This window comes from Ursus americanus, chromosome 16, assembly GCF_024610735.1.
Source record: "Ursus americanus isolate L20-20 chromosome 16, mUrsAme1.1.p, whole genome shotgun sequence".
Taxonomy (NCBI): domain Eukaryota; kingdom Metazoa; phylum Chordata; class Mammalia; order Carnivora; family Ursidae; genus Ursus; species Ursus americanus.
In genome coordinates, this window is record NC_142142.1 from 11,558,730 (window position 1) to 11,577,926 (window position 19,197).

At 50.5% G+C, this 19,197-nt stretch overlaps 1 protein-coding gene across 1 annotated transcript; it reads left to right on the forward strand.

Annotated features, from left to right (window-relative positions):
• Positions 1-4,742: 4,742 nt before the first annotated feature.
• B3GNT6 (UDP-GlcNAc:betaGal beta-1,3-N-acetylglucosaminyltransferase 6) lies at positions 4,743-11,540 on the forward strand. Its single transcript, XM_045816323.2, is given in 5 exon segments — positions 4,743-4,984; positions 7,081-7,310; positions 7,312-7,869; positions 7,871-7,992; positions 7,995-11,540. Coding segments are annotated over 5 exon segments (1,158 nt in total). The 5' UTR covers positions 4,743-4,870; the 3' UTR covers positions 8,129-11,540.
• The last annotated feature ends 7,657 nt before the right edge of the window (positions 11,541-19,197 follow it).

A 19,197-nucleotide genomic window follows, 5' to 3' on the forward strand; every position in this document is an offset into this window, starting at 1 on the left:
CCTGGGTGGCGCAGTTGTTGAGTGTCTGCCTTCGGCTCAGGGCGTGGTCCTGGCGTTCTGGGATCGAGTCCCACATCGGGCCCCTCCGCTGGGAGCCTGCTTCTTCCTCTCCCACTCCCCTGCTGTGTTCCCTCTCTCGCTGGCTGTCTCTCTGTCACATAAATAAATAAAATCTTTAAAAAAAAAAAAAAGAAAAAACATGCTGCACGAGCCATTGTATGTCTGTGGTTTCCGTGGTTTCTGTCTTCAGCAATGGCCAAAGTGCCATCAGCAAGACGTGAAACGCAACTAGAATTTCCCACTTCTCACTCAGTAATCCATGGCTTTTCAAATATTAGTTTTCCTAACCAAACCCGCTGGAATGCGTAGTTTGAATCGCTGCTGACCATATGGCAGATAGGTCAACTGGTTCCTCCTTTCTGTGTCAGGAAGGGCCATCCATGCCTGAATCAACAGGCTGCCAACGAAAACAAGCTGCAAATTAGCAAAGTGATTTGGACGCTGCTTTGCAAAAGTAAGGACTTTTCAGGGGTTGGGATTAGCTTTAATTCCACCTCAGAGCAGTTTATGTCTTTCTAAAGCCAGCCTGCCACATACACCCTCCAAACACAGGCATTCACCGTTGGAGTGAATTTCTGTTGAGCTGATGGGTCTTAGCTCTAGCATGCCGGGGCCGGGGGGGGGGGGGGGATTTTTTCCCCCTACCATCCCCCAGCTTTTTTTCCTTCCTTTTTTTCCTTTAGCCCTGGACTGGAATACAGGACTACGTAGGTGCTAGAGAAAGCAGGACCTGTCTCACTTGGTAAGCCAGCCTAGTCCCAAAATAGGGCTGATTCTCAAATGTGGAGAAAGCATATAAAGAGAAAGGAGATTCGTTTCTCGAACCTTGCTATGTGGGAACCATATGGCACTGTGCCATGCACTCAGCAAAGTTTGGAATGCTGTGTCCATGTTAGGTGCTAGGAGCACGTGGAGAGAACAAGACATCCTGCCCTAGGCACTTACACTGTAGTGCCCGACAAGTAAGTGCCAGTTACATTTGGGTAAGTGTCATGGAGGGAGGGAACAGAGCTTTGGGAGTGTGCAGGCGGGAACTGGAGATGGGGACACTTCTCTGAAGAGGAACGTTATGTTAACTGAAGAGTAAGAGGAGTTAGGAAAAGAAAGGCTGGTTACAGCAGAGCAAGAAGTGAGTGTCTGGAGAGATGAGCAGGAATTAAATCACGCAGGGCTTTCAAAGCCACGTTGAGAACCTGAATTTGGAAAGCTCCTGAAAGGGTGGAGAATAGACTAAAGGGACCCAGTGTGGGTGCAGGGGTACCAGATAGAAGATCAAATATATCTGAGTTATATGGGAAGTCGCGGATTTGGGGTGAGTTCGTGAGTGAGTTTGGGCTTCATTGAGTATGAGGTCTGTGTGAGAGAAAATCCTGGCGGAGAGCTTAAAGGTAGTAAAATACTGTGGATCAGGAGCTCAGCTGAGCAACTTTGTTGAAAACAGAACTCTGAGAAAAACACATGATATTTGAAGCCATGAGTGTGGAGGAGATCACGGAAGGAAAGAAGAGAGTCTCGGGCTGAGTCCTCTAAACCAAAGCATTTAAGGATTAGGTAGAGGAATCATGAAGGGCAGGGGCACCTCCAACCAAAGAGAATCACCACTCGGGAAGGAATCCGGGGGCGAGAGCCCGAGTTCTCGTTCCTCAGGGTCTGTGTATGCCAGAGGCTGGGCTGGCGCAGCCATTGCTGCTGGCAAGGCTAGCTCTGCTCCACGAGGCATGTGGGGGCAGGGGGGAGGCAGGAGCCCTGACCCAGCACTGCCCTGAGGCAGCAGCTCCAAGGGTAGCCCATTGGCATTGAGTCCTGACGTACTCCATGTCCTCGTTGGTGTCTAAAGACCTGGCTTAGGATCTTGGGCCCCCACCGAAAAGGTGTCTGACTTTAGCCAAGTCACTTAACTTTCAGTGTTGGATTCTGGATCTGTAAAACGTAGGACTGTCTAAAGGGTTAGAACCATGGTGTAACGTGTATGTAATTATAGTGGGCTTTCTGAATAGGATCCTTCCTGGAAGAATGTCTGGGCTGGGCCTGCCAGGGGTACCTCAAAACTGGTGGACAGCCCTGAGGAGTCAGCCTCTCTTCTAGGTCCCTCTCCCATTGACCAGTCTGTCCTGGAACAAGGGACCAACCAACTTTCCTCCCCTTCCTGGTCGTCAGGCGCCAGCTTGTGCTCACAGAACCTGTTTGTCTTAGAGGTGGGGACGGTTCCTCTGCCTTATCCCACTCCAGTTTTTCAGACTCAGGTGTGGCTGAACAAGCACTAGACTGAGACTTCTTACACTAGAGTAAAACACCCACCCATTGTAAAGAGGTGGGCTGGAAGGGAGTTAAGATTGTTATGACCTCTGAACAGCACACACATTTCTGAGGTCACCCTGCCACGCATATCCACTACATACAGCTCCCTAGGTTTCTCCCTGGCCACTCCAGAACCTTCCTGAGAGGTCATAGTTGCCTGTCCTGAAGTCTGTTCAATTTACTCCAATAAATTTAACCCCTATCTAACTCTCTCCCCACTTCGATTCATCCCCTAAACTTCCCCAAAGACATTTCTGCTGAGGAAAAAAGATGCGTCTTTAGGGGGCTTAAAGAAGATGAGTTAACGTTATGTCATTCTGCCCACCCGGATGGTCGTGTGCTCCATGCCAGGCCTTGGACTCTCAGCCATCGAGTGTGACAGGAGTTCTCAGTCTGGGAAAAAATCCAGTCAGGTCCCTCCCTGGGGCTGTACTCTTGGCCTCGTGTGCCCCAGATTTAATTGGTGCTACCATCTTCTTTCGGCCTTCACCTGCCAGAGAGTTTCCAGGGAGTCTGGGCTTCCGTAATCCTCCAGCTATCTCTTACCATCACCACTGAAACCTATACTCAAGCCCCCTCCCCCTTTTTCCTCCTTCCTACCACTGCTCGCTTGCCCCTCATCCTCATCCCACACTCTTCTCTCATCCAGCCACTCCCCCCGACCCAGGACCCTCTAAATTAGCAAGAAGGACAAGGAGCCTGAGAGGTGAACACTCTCACAGAATATCCAGTAAAGCACCAGTGTCCAAGGACACCATCCTGCTGTTTTGACAGACCCTGCCCAGTTTAGGCTGGGCTACCCTCGCTCCCATGGATCACCATCTGCCTCTGGGGTCCCTGCCTTCAGTCTCCCCTTCCCAGCCACTGCACCACCATTTGGGGTGCTATAATGAACTCTTGAAAACAGAGACTTGTCAAGACCGTCAAAGGACCAAATTAAAACTGCAGGTATGGCATTCAAAGTCCTTCCCAGGGTACTTCTAATCTATCTTTATATCTTCAACTCCCAGTATTTACCCTTCCAACCACATTAAGCCTGAAATGTTCCCAGAAATGTCCTGTGTATTCCCACCTCTGTAGCTCTGCCCAGGAGTGCCCTATCCTTGCCTGCCGGCACAAGTCCTTACCATCTCAAAACCCATGTGGTAGGTTCAACAGGGCCATCGGTTTTTGGAGCCCCTCCTCATCCCTTTTATCTGGGCTGGTCTTGTGACTTGCTCTGACCAACAGAATGTGGTGGCAGTGATACGATGCAAGTTCTGAAGGCCAGGCCACAGGGGCCTTGTGGCTGCTGCCCTCCTCATCTTGGAACCCCGGGACCGCCGTGCCGTGAGGCAGCCCAGGATGAAGGAGCACAAAGAGCTCGAGGCCCGGCTGTCCCCAGCTGACCCATTAACTGACTGGAGCCACAGGAGAGAGCCAGGCGGGTCCGGCACAAGAGCCTCCCAGGCCACCCACAGAATCTTGAAAAATACTAGATGTTGGTAGTTTCAAGCCATTACATTTAGGAATGGTTTGTGACACAGCACTAGATAACCGATATAATCCAGTTCTTTTTTTTTTTTTAAGGTGTTATTTATTTGAGAGAGAGACAGCCAGCGAGAGAGGGAACACAAGCAGGGGGAGTGGGAGAGGAAGAAGCAGGCTCCCAGCGGAGGAGCCCGATGCAGAACGCTGGGATCACGCCCTGAGCCAAAGGCAGACGCTTAACGACTGCACCACCCAGGCGCCGCTGATATAATCCAGTTCCACTGTGAAGTCTTCCTTGGCTCGCTCAGGTTCCCTTCTCCAAGCTCCCTCTCTGTGTTTTGTATGCATCTCAACCCTTTATAATTATTCAATATCTGGCTCTCCCAAGAGACGGTGAGCTCTTGAGGACCAAGACCAAGTCTGAATCACCTCTCACCTGACCCCTCACAGTGATAATGGGATGAAGCCCATGGTCATTTGCCAAATACTGTATGCTTGGATGTCATTAATGTGTTTAGAAAATATGCCTGTATGAACATTTTACATACAATTTCCCCAACAAAGATTTCAGAGCATATTCTATGTTTTTTTAAATTTCTTTAAAGATTTTATAAATTTGTCAGAGAGAGAGCACAAGCAGGAGGAGCAGCAGGCAGAGGGAGAAGCAGGCTCCCTGCTGAGCAAGGAGCCAGATGCAGGACTCTATCCCAGGACCCTGGGATCATGACCTAAGCCAACTGTCTGAGCCACCCAGGCATCCCAGAGCACATACTATGTTAACAGAACAGGCCCCAGGCCCTAGAGTTGCCTGCAGTCCCTCAGGGAGAACTGATCATGAAAATAGAGTGTTCAAGCATTTGAGTCAGGCATACTGCTGGAGAGGCCAAGGCTGTCGTGGGTGGAGTCAAAAAACCAGGAGAGCTGGCATTTAGCTTCACCACAAAGGGTAAGCAGTCACTGTAGGGAGGAAGCTTGTAGCTGTCCCCCGCTTCACCCTCCCTCCAAGGAGGACGGATGTCATGGATTGGTCAGATTCAAGAATATGGAACCAAGCCCAGTCCTGGGGGTGGGGCCTCAGCATGTGAAAGCAGGGGTTAAAGGTAGGTCCCAGTCTGGGGACGGCTCCTGTCTATTTCTTCTCTCTCAGACACTCGAGGTAAGACGGGGGCTTGGGCTGCTTCCCATCAGCAAGGAGGTGCGTCTTCTCCCCCTCCCTGCACCCTTCTCCTTAGAGGGTGAAGCAAGAACCAGAGGGAGGACAGGGAGGGAAAGGAAGCAGGACAAAGCTTCTGGGTTAGGGCTCCATGCTTGGAATTGGGGACAAGAGTAATAAAAAATGTGTTTGCCATCTCCACTGTGCACATATTCCCCAGGAATACCTTAGGGTGGAAGGGGGCTGGTGGATGACCCAGGAATCCATGTTCCATTCATCCATCTCGGCATGAAACCAGAGGGAATAACCAAGAGAAACTTCCTGTTCCTAGGAACACAAGAAAGAGAATCCCAGGCAGAGTAAATAGCATTGCAAAGGAAAGGACACATACATGCGGAGCAATAAGTGGAGAAAGAAGTGAAGTGACAGGGTCACAGAGGAGCTTTATATGATCCTCCTCTGCCCCATAAACATTCCTGTGTTAGTTGCTAATGTTGCTATAGTGCCCACTTACTGCGTGCCGTGCATGGGTCACCTCACACGAATCAAGTCCTATCATCCTCCGAGGCACTGAGATAAAGGACTTGCCCATGTTCCCACCATGAGGAACGTGAGGCTTAAAAGGGTCACCTAAGTGGGGGTCTGTCCTCTTCTACCAGCTTGGCTACTCAGCAGCCACGGTAACAAGGACACACAGTTGAATTGAGCTCGTAGTACCAGGTTTCCTGCAGGAGGTGGTACTTGGGCTGGGTCCTGAGGGACAAGGGATCAGGGCCGGCAGAGTCTGTGAAAGCCTAAGGTGTGGTGACTCCAGGAGATCGGAAGAGTGCATTGAGAAAAGGGGGACATCCAGCAAAAAGAACCACGGAGGACGCCCAAGGTTCCACGGTGTCAGCATCTAGGAACAGAGTTCTGCACACCAGTGCCACCCTCAGGAACAGGACGCCGCCCAACCTGTTCCTTACTCCTATAAAAAGTGGCTCTGATTCAGCTTCCTGGATCAGCTCTATCAAAGTAAATGCAAGTTTCCTTGAGACAAGAATTACTGCTGCATTTGGACGGAGATGAGGACGTCCGCTAGGTGGAGAGGAGGAAATGAGCACAGGGAATTGAGAGACATGGTTAGAGAGGGAGGAGGAAGGCAGGAGAGAGTGGCATCTCTGAAACAGAGTGGAGTGTGTTTCAAGAAGGACAGGACCCAGTGCGAAGGAATTTCGCAGGGAGCAAATACAAGAGAGGCTGTTGCGATCTGGAGTTCATCTTGCAGGGATTGTCACGAGAGCAGGGCTCGAGGGGCCGCTGGGCAGGTGCAGGAGTTAGATACACAGCGAAGAGGGCCTGACCTGGCATGTCTGGGGAACAGAAAATAATGCCAGGCAGGAAGAAAAAGAAGTGGGGCCAGAGGAAGTGGAAGAAGTCATAATATCAGTGTCACTCGCAGATTGGCTACTTTATGCTCATTTAATGCTCTCAACGACCCTGCAAAGTAGGAAGCTACTAGCCCTTTCTTACAAACAACACTCAGCCCTAGAGATCGGAAGTGACTTGTTCAAGAGGATACGCGGAAGTGGGGACACCAGAATCTGACCTGGGTCTGAGTCCGGTGCTATCACCTCATGCTTCCTTGACTAAGGTGGAAGGGGGGAATAGATCAGAGAGAGTCAGGGCTGACAGGGATGGAGAGGAGGGAATAAGCATGGAGAGACTCCAGGATATGGAGCGCGGATATAAGTCCAGGGGGGAGAGAGTCAAGGCTTCTGGGTGGAGCAACTGGGTGGCTGGTGGTACCATTTACTGAAGTGGAAAAGCAGGATATGAATCCACGGGGAAATGAAAATTTTGACTTTGAGGTGAGTCTGCTTGGCCTAGGTGGCATCCCAGGGAGATATGAGGAGACAATCAGATTCTGAAGGTCAGACCACTCCAGACTGGGAGCCGTGAGATGCTTCCCTGTAATCTTGAATTGTGATTTCCTTTGACCTTGTAGCAGCAAAGTTGAGAAGGGCCTGGTTCTGGGAGAGACGTGATGGGGCCAGAACGCCCTTCCACTGATGTCAAACATGATTCTTGGCTCACCTCTGACTCGGTTTCCCCCACAGATGGCTTTTCCCTGCCGCAGGTCCATGAATCCCAAGACTCTGACCCTCCTTCTGGTGGGTGTGAGTTTCTTGGCCCTGCATCTCTGGTTCCTCCAAGCCTCCAGGTCCCAGCGGGAGAAGAAGAGGGATGGCTCTGCGGAGGCTGCCCCTGTTGCCCCTGTGGCCATACAGCGGTTCCGAGGTGTGGCCAACGACTCAGCCAACCCCACGGTCGACTTCGAGCAGCTGCCCGCGCATCCAAGACTTCCTGCGGTACCGCCACTGTCGCCCCTTTCCCCTGCTCCGGGACGCGCAGGCCAAGTGTTTGGGCTGCCGCGGGGTCTTCCTGCCGCTGGCGGTCAAGTTGTCGCCCGCCAACTACGACCGGCGCGAGCTCATCCGCCGCACGTGGCGGCAGGTGCGCCGTCTCTCCCTGCTGGGCACCCGGGAGCCGGAGGACGCCCTGCGGGCGGGGTGGCTGGCGGCGCTGGTGGGGCTGGAGGCGCGCAAGCACGGCGACATGCTGCAGGGGGCCTTCACCTTCCTCAACCTCACGCTCCAGCACCTACACCTGCTCAAGTGGCTGGCCGAGCGCTGCCCGCGCTTCCTGCTCGGCGGCGACGACGACGTCTTGGTGCACGGGCTCCCCTTCCTGGAGACGCCGCGGCCGGACCGCCAGCTCTTCGCGGGACGGCTCCTGTCCGGCTCGGTGCCCATCCGCGACCGCTGGAGCAAGCAGTCCGTGCGCCCGCAGCTCTTCGCCGGGCAGGCCTAAGCGGTGTACCGCGGCGGCTTCCTGCTGTCCGGCCCCGCGCACGGCCGCCCGCCACGCCACGCCCCTCCCCACCAAAGACGCCCTGTGTCTGAAGCGCGCGGGCCTGGCGCCAGCAGTCGCAAGCGCATCCATCCGGCCCTTCGACGTGCAGCTGCCTGGCAGTCCTCTTTCCATCCCCGCCTGTACCGCGAGCTGGTGCTCCGGCACCGCTCCGCGCCCTACGAGATGTTGCTCATGGGGAAGGCGCTGCACGACCCCGGGCTGAGCTGCGGCCGCGGCCGGAGGATCTCCTGAGGACGGCTGGGCCGGACTGCGGGAGGGGGAGCAGCCTCCACGTGTGACGCTTTCCGAGCTGAGAACGCGTCTTCCCCGCTATGGATACCTTCTATCCCCCGGCTCCAGGCCCCCGATCCCCAGCTGCACACTGGAGTCACCTGGGTGGGGTGGAAAAGGTGGGCGTCCTGTCCCCGCCTCCACAGCTTCTGACTATATCGGCCTGGGGTGTCCTCAGACATCCGGATATTTTTTAAGTTCCTCAGTCGATCCGCATGTACAGCTGGGAATGAAGCCACTGGGCAAGGCATGTCGTTGAACCTTCCGGACGCAGCCCCATCGCCCCGTCTAGGAGCGGGCCGCCGCCGGCTCCTGCGCTGTCAGTGCGGACCGTGGAGCAAGGCACGTGTGAGGAGCCAGGATGGAACGTCACCTGCTGGGTGCAGTACACGGGAGTCATTGCCATCATTCGCTCCGCAAGCGAGTACGGAGCGAGCTGGACGGACGGTCAGCAGACGGATCCCCTCCCCCTGAAGTCAGTTCACACTTGGGACCTGGAAAGCAACCAAGTCAGAGCCTGGGGGGTCTGACAGCCTTCCTCCCACCCAATTCTCTCCGCCACTCCCCCACCCCCCAACATGTCTGTGAGGTCAAATTCCCCATTGTGCAAAGTGAGGCTCAGGGAGGACAGTGACTGATCCAGGGCCATGCGGTCATTCCCAGTCCTCCTACTGCTGTGGTCCCCTCCACATTCACGGACCCCAGCTAACAGCCTCTTCTAATGGCCTTGCCGACGCACACCTGCCCCACCAGCACTTACTCCCGGGATGGGGGTGGGGCTGGGGGCACAGACAGGCTCCTTGTCAGGGTCTGGGCCTCAGGGTTGGTCAGCCTTGGGGAACCAAGCTGGGGGTTCAGGGTGGGATCAGCATGGGGGTCAGTGATGGTGAAACTGTGAAAGACGCTGATTGGGAAATCTGGACAGTATTTGGAAAGCCTGTGGAGGTCACTGTACAGAACTATGTCGGGGGTGGGGAATCCGCTTAGTAGCCTTGAGGGACAATGATTAGGGAGTGTGCAGGGGTGACTGGAGTCTGTTGTGAGCCTCAGTTAGGAGGCTGGAGGCTCAGTGATCAGGACTCTGGGGATCGGGCGGTGCTCCTGACCTCCAGGAGCTGTCAGCCATCTTGGCAAAGTTGGAAAATCAAGGAAACCCGTTCAGGGTGAGGCAGAAATGTGTATCAAGGTCCCAGCTGTGGGAGACAGACAGGAGGGACACAACTTCAAGGAGGAAGGAGCCCGGGTGGGAAGTCAGGAGGCTGACCAAACGCCTTCCCTGCGCTCAGGACAAGGTCCATTCCTCCCCGCTGGCGGAGTCCATCCGGACAGAAGCACATGCAGTGTCCTGCTTTGTGGGGCTCCTCCTGCCTCTGCGTGTCCACACAAGCTCTCATCCCTTCGCAGGAAATGTCTTCCAACCACGGCCACCATCCACGTCTGTTGCAGAGTGGTGGCCAGCTGTGCGCCAAAACCTGCCACTCCCTCCCTCTGTCCCTCCCTGCGCACGCCTAGACTACACTGCCCAGCTTCCGTCGCAAGGAGGCCTGGCCCTGTGACCAGGCGTAGATGACTGTGGACGCCACGAGGAGCACACCTGAGCCCTGCCTGCCTGTGCTCGCCTTCCCCTTCCCCTGGATTGGAGCATGGGTGGGCCCGTGACCCAGCTCTGACCCGGGCGATGAGGACGGCGCTCCAGGCCTACTTCAAAACAAAGAACTGCTCTACCCAAAGTGTCAATAGCACTGAGGCTGAGAAACCTCTTTTTCTCTCTGCAAGGACCCAGAGTCTACCCCGAATCCCCAACAGACCTTCACCCAACTCCTGATGCGTATCCTAGCGCCTCGAGGGTCACCTCAGCTTGAACGTGCTGCAGGCACACGTCGGGCCTGCCCCCCACCCATGGTCCCAGCTCAGTAAACGGCACTATCATCCCCTGATTTGTCCGCGCCAGGAGGCGGGAGGTAACGATGCCCCTCAGACTCTCCTCCCTCACAGCCCATCTGCTCCATCACCAAGTTCCATTGATCTGCCCTCCAAAATCTCTCTCCAGTCGGTTCTCATCTGTCCATCTCTTTCTCCACGGCGCCAGTCCGGCCTGGTAAGCACCAGCTCTCACGTGGGCCAGAGCCCCCTAGGGATCCACTCTCCACCTTACAGCAGCCAAAAGGCCCATCTGGTCATAACGTGGCCATTCTCAAAATCTAGCCCTACTGTCCTCGGATAGAAAGCAAACGCTTTCTGGGACCCCTGACTTCTCCGGCCTGATTTCCCCTCACTCTGCCGTCCCTCTGGAGGTTCGGTGCACTCTCTCTTGCCCCTGGGCCTTCCACCATGCTGTTGCCTTGCCCGAAACATTTTTCCACTCTCACTTCATATTTTTTTTAAAGATTGTATTTATTTATTTGACAGAGAAAGGGAGAGCACAAGAAAGGGGAGCGGCAGGCAGAGGGAGAAGCAGGCTCCCCACTGAGCAGGGAGCCCGATGCGGGGCTCGATCCCAGGACCCCGGGATCATGACCTGAGCCGAAGGCAGACACTTCACTGACGGAGCCCCCCAGGCATCCCCCCCACTCTTGCTTCATTCGATGTAACCTTGAGATAAAGGTGTAATGTCACTTCCGTGGAAAAGCCCTTCCCAACCCCCCAGTCCTGGGACACAGAGCTACTCGACACGTGGCCCCTCACACTCCACCTTGTTCCAGCTCTGAGTTCCCCAGAGCCCCAGCACCTGCCACTGTGCCGGCAACAGTTTCCCACCGCTGTGACGAACGACCACTCACGGGGCTGCTTAAACCCATGCACATCTATTCTCCTACAGTTCTGTAGGTCAGAAGCCCGACACAAGCTTCCCGGAGTTAAAACCACGGGGTCAGCGGGACTGTTTTCCTTACTGGAGCTCTGGGGAGAATCCCTTTCCTGGCCTTTCTCAGCTTCTAGAGGCCCCTTCCTCCATCTTCAAAAGCAGCAGTCTTGCAATTTTGACTCTCCTGCTCTCCCTTCTGCTTTTAAGGACCCTGTGGTCACACTGGGCCCACTTGGCTAATCCAGGATTATCTTCCTATCCTAAGGTCAGCTCATCAGCAACCTTCATTCTGCCTCAACCTTACTTGCCTCTTCCCTTGTAACCTAAACTATTCGTAAGCGCCAAGGGTTAGGGTGTGGACCTCTCTTGGGGGACATTATTCTGCCTGCCAGTGTCCAATAAATATTTGTTGAATAAATGAACAATGATTAAATAATAAACTGAAATGAATAAATGAACAAAGGAACACAGATCTCCCTGACGCAGATTCTCATGCTGCACCATTATCACGAATCCTGAATTCCCTTCTTCCTAGCTTCCATTTATCAAGGGCTTGTAACAGACAAGAAAACAAGGATGCTGAGGCTGGGAGAGGACACCTTCCTTATTCTCTAGAAAGTCTGATTTCTGTGCCTTGACAGCTTCCTCCCATTTTCCTGACAAGCAGATAGATTATCCCCACTTTTCAGGTAAAGAGATCAAGACTCAGGAACTTCACAGCTCAGAGGGTTAGAACTCTGTAGTTACGAGCCGGCTGTGTCACTCTGGGTCCTGGTCACCCCTCCTCTGAAGCTGAGCTGCTCTGGTCACCAGGCCCAGGGAAGAGCAGCATCCCGCAGAGCCCTGGCACCATCTCGCCTGCCTCATCTGGCCCTCAGGTAGGGCCCCAACCCACCACCCGCCACCACTCACCCCGCCCGGCTCCTCAGGCTCTTGCGCTCCACGGCCGCCAGGGGGCGCGCCCCGCACACGGTTTCGGTGGTGAGGAGGGCGGCGGGTTCCTGCATAGGTGAAAATCTGGGCCCCGGGGGCGGGTGCTCCCAACGACCGTTACCCCACTGGCGCTGACAGGACCACAGAAGCAGAGAAAATGATGGGCCTGTCTCACAAACACGCTTGCGAAATCCTACATAAAATGCCAGCAGATGGAGCGCGACGATACGTAAAAAAGGAAAATGTAGCAGCATCTGGATGGGTTTATCCCAGAAATTCCCGGTGGCTTTATTTAGCGTTAGAAAAGCAGTCCACTGGGTGTGGCTAGAAGAGGAAGATCTGTCAGTGGGGCACATCATATCAAGAGAAATGTATCTCCAGCGCAGGAGAAAAAAGTGGATAAAATTCAACATCCATTTGTGATTTTCTTTTCTTTTCTTTTCTTTTCTTTTCTTTTCTTTTCTTTTCTCTTGTCTTTTCTTTCTTTTCTTTTTTCAGATACAGAGAGAGGGCGCGAGCTGGGGAGGGGGAGAGAATCTCAAGCCAACTCCATGCTCAGTAGGGAGTGGGGGGGGGCTGGATCTCACCACCCTGACATGACCTGAGCCCATATCAAGAGTCGGTCACTTCACCAACTGAGCCACCCAGGAGCTCCAGCCATTTGTGATAAAAAAAAAAAAAAAACTTTATAAAAGGTGAAAGCATTTGAAAGCACTTCCTTTAAGATTTGGTACAAGACTAGATGTGCCCACCATCACCACTTCTGTCCAAGACGTGAGAGCACAGCAAAGCAAGACAAAGATTAAAAAATGTAATGACTTGAAAAAAGAAAGAAAATGATCAAAACCTCAAGGTCTGCAACCCTATCAGCTCCAATTTCCCCTTTCTATAACAAATGAATGCCATACTCCCTGTCCTGAAGCGAAATTCGTGGATAATTTAATCTGTCCACACACGTATTTTCCAAAAACCACCATAATTCTTTAATTCTTTTTAAAGATTTTATTTATTTGACAGAGACAGCCAGCGAGAGAGGGAACACAAGCAGGGGGATCAGGAGAGGAGGACACAGGCTCCTAGCTGAGGAGCCTGATGTGGGGCTCGATCCCAGGACCCTGGGATCACTCCCTGAGCCGAAGGCAGATGCTTAACGACTGCGCCACCCAGGCGCCCCAATTCTTTAATTTTAATATTAGATTAATGTAAGAAAATACTTTAAAATAAGATAATATGAATTGTAATGTGTAATTTCTTGGGCACAACAGCAACAACAAAAAACCCTTACAGATTTCCAAATCTCTTAACCAGGGGGCATTACGCCTCACTGAGAACCATTAGTCTACATAGAGAAAACCCACCAAAACACACATACAAAAACATCCTGCGGATTAATTTTTAAAAGTACCAAGTTTTCCAGATACAGAATCAACCTACAAAAATCCATTTAATTTCTGTATAGTAGTAATAAGCAGTCAGGAAAAGTCCATTTTTTTTAAGTACCGCCAAAATAGAGGGGCGCCTGGGTGGCTCAGTTGGTTAAGGGTCCGACTCTCGATTTCAGCTTAGGTTATGATCTCAGGGCCGTGAGATCGAGCCCCACATAGGGATCCTGCTTAAGATTCTTTCTCTCCCTCTCCCTCTGCACCTCCTCCCCTCTACCCCCCCCCACTCACATGCTCTCTCTCTAAAAAAAAAAAAAGAAAAGGAAAGAAAAAAAAAACCATAATAGAAACAAAGAGCTACCTAAGAATGAAAATAAAAGACCTGCGAGAAAATAACAAAAACTTATTTTAATAGTTTTTTTTCTTTTTTTAATGTCTAAATAAACACGGAGAGATACCGGGTTGTAAAGCACCTCTAAGTCCCTGACTGCCTTGACTCCTTGCCCCACGCAGGGAACAGGGATTATTATCATCACCCCTGGCCAAATGTGGAGACTGAGGCCCAGGTAGGAGAATGACCTGCTCAAGGTCACACCAGGCCTCCTGCCTGCCATTCCTGGGCCCTGACCACTGCCCTAGCTGCCATGCTGATGGCAGCCACACCCAGACCAAAGCCGCAGCTGCACACGGCCAGAGCCTGGTCTCTGGGCTCCAGAGAGAAGGAGGCAAACAGCAATTTGTGTGTGTGTCCACACACACACACACACACACACACACACACACACACGGGGGGGGGGGGGGAGGGAAGGAGGGAAACCTCCTTAGCCCCACCCATCTCGGTGGCACTGGGAGCGGGAGTCCTCAGCCCTCTGAGGCAGGAGGGGAGGGGAGGGTGGAGCTCCAAGGTCAGGCCCACCCCAGCTTCCTCACCATTCCCCGTTCCTGTTCCTGTTCTCCTCCCAGCCCTCCACTCCTTCAATTCCAGAACCCCACCTGGGTGCCCCCGCCCCTGCTCCTGGAGGCCACCAGGGGACACTGCCAATCTCTCTGCATTAAATGAACATTATAAAGATCTTTAGAGCTGACCCCTCTCCACCCCAGGACGGTCATTTACAGAATTGTTCTTTAGGGTTGGTGACCCTCTTCTTCCCTCCCGCCTAGACTCAGCCTGGCCTTTGAGTAATCAACAGGCTCATGAACATATTTGCCCAGTAGAAGAGCAGTCTTTCTAGAAGGTCAATTCTGATGCCCCCCAAAACCCAGAAATGACATTAGTTTGTCAAATGTCATCCTTTATTCCTTTCTGCTGCTCTCAAGAGTTTGAAGCAATAGAGTAGGAGATTGGATTTATATTTCAGAAAGTTCATTCGGCTGCAGGTGAAGGGATCTGAGGGTCAGGAGGGGCTCCCAGGGAGAGTGAAGAGATGGGGAGCAGGGGAGCAAGGGAATGCCTGACCTGGGAGGGAGAAAGGAGTAGAGGGAGCCCAGAGCAGAGGTCATGGCAGGTGTGATGGGCAGGGCTTGGAGCTTTGGAGTGCTAGCAGAAGGCATGGGAGGGAGCAAGGCTGGTTCGGTCTCACCCAGGAACTTCAACTTCACAGGCTTGGTGGGGAGGGTCAAGGTTCTTAGGAGGATGCTCTGGGCTTTTTGGGAAATAGTCTGGCAGTTCCTCAAAAAATGTCACCTGGAGTAATTCTGTGACCCAGTAATTCTGTTCCGGTATAAACCCCAAAGAACTGAAAACATGGGTTCGTACAAATCCTTGTACGTGAATGTCCATAGCAGCATTATCCATAATAGCCCCAAAGTGGAGAAATCCCAAAGGTCCGTCAACAGATGAATGGATAAGCAAATGCAGTGTATACATACAGTGGAATATGAGCCAGCCGTGAGATGGAATGTGTATGCGGACTGATCCATGCTGCAACATGCGGGCACCGTGAACACATTCTGCTGGGCAAGAGCGGTCAGACACCAACAGCCACCTATTGTATGAGCCTGTTTGTATGAAACGTCCAGAACAACAAGTCCGTAGAGACAGAAAGTAGTTTTGTGGTCACCAGGGGTTGGGGGGAGGCAAGGGGAGTGACTGCTAACAAGAAGATGAAAATATTCTGGAATGAGATCATGGTGATGATCTCACCATTTTGCAAATAGACTAAAATCTACCGAATCTTACACTTCAAAAGGGTGAATTGTATGGTATGTAAATTGCATCTCAATAACACACATTTACAAAGATGGGTTGGAGACAAAGCACTCTCTCCACTTCCTTCCTCTTCTGTTCCCATTCCCCCCCCCTCCCCACCCCTTCCCACCTGCCCCTCAGGAACCAGTCTCCACAGGCTGTCTGTCCTTCCTGTATTTCGTTTGTCCAAATAAGCAGATCCCTGTGTGTGTTCTTATATTCTCTTCTTTCTGATATGAAGAGTAGCATACGATAGAGACACTCTTCTGGCCTTTGCTTTTTTTCACTTAATAGAGTCTCTGGAATTCATACCATATCAATTCAGAGATGGTCCTCAATTTCATTTTATTTTATTTTATTTTATTTCATTTTATTTTATTTTATTTCATTTCATTTCATTCCATTTCATTCCATTTCATTTTACTATATTTTTACAACTGCCCAGTACTTCTTTGTATGGCTCAACTATAGGTTATATTCAACAGTCTCCCGAGTACGGCAGGTTGTTTCCAAGATTTTGCAATTAAAAATAATGCTTCCACGGAAAAACTTTTGCATCTGTATCTTCACAGGCTGGAGTCCCATCTTCAGGGGAGATTCATGAAAGTGGAACTGCTGGGTGAGAGCGTAAGTGCATATTTAATTTTGTGAGGTATTGCCAAAGTTCTTTCCAGAGGGTTGCGTCAATTTGCATTCCCACCAGTGACGTATGCAAATGTGTTCAAATGTCTGTTTCCCCACAACCTTGCCAGCAGAATGTGTTGTGATCTTTTTTATTTTTTGTCAGTCTGGTAGCTGAGAAATGGAATCTTTCTCAGAGTGTTTTAATTTGCCTTTCTTTAATAGTGAGTGTCCTTGAGCATTTTTTTTTCCATATGTGTGAAGGCCATTTTTTAAAAAGACTTTATTTATTTGAGGTGGGGGGGCGGCCATGGCGGGTGGGAGGGGGGAGGTAGGGGCAGAGGAAGAGGGAGAAGCACTCAGCAGGGAGCCTGACGTGGACCAATGACTCTGAGGGCCATTTATTATATCTTTTTTGGTGAATTGTCTGTCCTGCCCTTCCCCTCATTCTACTATTGGATTTTGGGGTCTTGCCACTCAACTTTTAAGAGTTCCTTATGTATTAGGGAGATCTGCCGTTTGTCTGTGGTATAATGTTGGGAATATTTTCTTCTGGTTTGTCACTTGTCTATGTACTTAGTTTATGGTGATTTGTGTCATTTAAAGTTTTTTTATTTCCATGTGGTCAGATTTATCCATCTTTTCTTTTACAGCCTCTGAGCTTTGAATCATCATTGGAAAGCCTTTCCCAACCATGACACTTGAGGAGGTCACTCATGTTTCCTTCTGGTCCTTGTGTGGTTTCAGTTTTACGCTTAGAGCCCTACGCCACCTAGCTCATTCTTTTGTTGGGCGTAACATATGGGTCTACTTTTCTCCTTTTCCAGATGGTACCCAGTAGCATTTATGACAAAGTCTATCTTTGGTATGTAACAAAGATGCATCTCAAATCACCGGGGGACGACGTATTGGGGTCTATTTCTAAATTTTTAGCCTGTTGCAATTTGTCTCTTCACGCACCAGTACCGCCCATTTGTAATTACAGAAGCTTTTATTATTTTAATGTCTGGTAAAGATTTTGCTTAAGTAAGCTCTATGTCTAATGTGGGGCTCGAGCTCACGACCCCTAGATCAAGAGTCGCACGCTCTACCCACTGAGCCAGCAGGTGCTCTGACATTTTGAGTCTGGTAAGACCTCGCTTTTTCTTTTCCAGTGTTTTCTTGCCTATTCTTGCATGTTTATTTTCCATATGCTCTTTGGCATCAATTCGTCTGTCTTCGTAAAATAGCTTGCCGTTATTTTTAATGGGCATATTTTTAATTTGCATTGAAATTGCAAATTAACATAGGGAGAACTAACATCTTTATAATGTTGACTCATCCTATCCAAGAGCAGGGCATGTCTTTTCAATTGCTCTTCTTTTGTGTCTTTCAAGACTGTTTAGATTTTTCCTTATATAGGGTTTTTTTTTTTAAAGAGTGGTTACATTTCAAAGACTTTAAAAAAAAAAGATTTTGTTTATTTATGTATTTGACAGCGAGAGAGCACACAAGCAGGGGGAGCAGCAAGCAGAGGGAGACAAAGACTCCCTGCTGAGCAGGGAGCCCAATGCAGGCTCCATCCCAGGACCCTGGGATCCTGACCTGAGCGGAGGGGAGATGCTCATCCAACTGAGCCACCCAGGCGTCCTTCCTCATATAGGTTTTATACGTTTCTAATTAAATTTATTCCTAAGCATTTAATCTTTTCTGTTGTTATCACAAATGGGTTTTTCTGTAGCCTTAGGACCTCTGTTTAGTGTTTGTATATATAAAGACTATTGAATATTATTTATTTATTTACTTACTTATTTATTTTTAAAGATTTTATTTATTTATTTGACAGAGAGAGAGAGCACAAGTAGGGGGAGCAGCAGGCAGAGGGAGAGGGAGAAGCAGGCTCCCCACTGAGCAAGGATCCCAATGTGGGGCTCGATCCCAGGACCCCGGGATCACAAGCTGAGCCGAAGGCAGACGCTTCACCGGCTGAGCCACGAGGCGCCCCAGGCTATTGAATTTTATATTTTAATTTTACATTCTGCTACTTTCCTGAACTCTTTTACTGTTTGTATTAGTTTTCTCATTGATTCTCTGTGGTTTTTCAGGTATAACATTTTGTCACCTGCAAATAGAGACAATTTTATTTCTTCTTTACTTATTGTCAGGCCTCCAATTGGTTGCTCTTGTCTAATGGCATTAGCTAATACTTATGTGGAGTAGTCATGGAGCAAGTGGCCATTCTTGTCTGGTTCCTGATCTTCATGGAAATATTTACAGTGCGTCTTGATTAAATAAGATGCTGGCTTTAGGACTACATTTGATCATTTGAGCAAGTACCACTCACTTCCTATTTCACTGAATATTTTTATCATGAATGGGTGTTGAATCTTGTTAAAGGCTTTCTTGGTGTCCATAAAGAGAATATTATATGGTTTTCCTCTAAGGTTCATTAATATAGCACATGCTTATTATGCATTCACTGTGTCCCCCAAAAGATGTTGAAGTCTAACCCCCAATACCCCAGAATGTAACCTTACTTGGAAATAGTCTTTAAAGAGGTGATTGAGAAATGAGGTCATTTGGGTGGACCCTAATCTTTATAAAAAGGGGCATTTTGGACACAGAGATGGATACACAAAAAGGGAGAACACATGTGAACATGAAAATATAGATCAGGGTGTTGTGTCTACAAGCCCAAAAATGCCAAAGATTGCCAGCCAACCACCAGAACGAGGAGGAAGGCACAGAACAGATTCTCCCTCATAGTCCTCAGAAGGACCCAACCCTAATGACACTTGGTCTTGGATTTCTAAGCTCCAGAGCTGTGAGACAGTGTGTTTCTGTTGTTGAAGCCGCCAGTCTGGGGGCCTTTGTGACAGCAGCCCCAGCAAACTAATGCTGTTAGCGGAGTCTCTAACGTTAAGCCAACCTTTCATTCCTGGAATGAATCCCACTTGGTTCTGACTGGTTCTTTTTTTTTTTTTTTTTTTTAAGATTTTATTTATTTATTTGACAGAGATAGAGACAGCCAGCGAGAGAGGGAACACAAGCAGGGGGAGTGGGAGAGGAAGAAGCAGGCTCCTAGCAGAGGAGCCTGATGTGGGGCTCGATCCCATAACGCTGG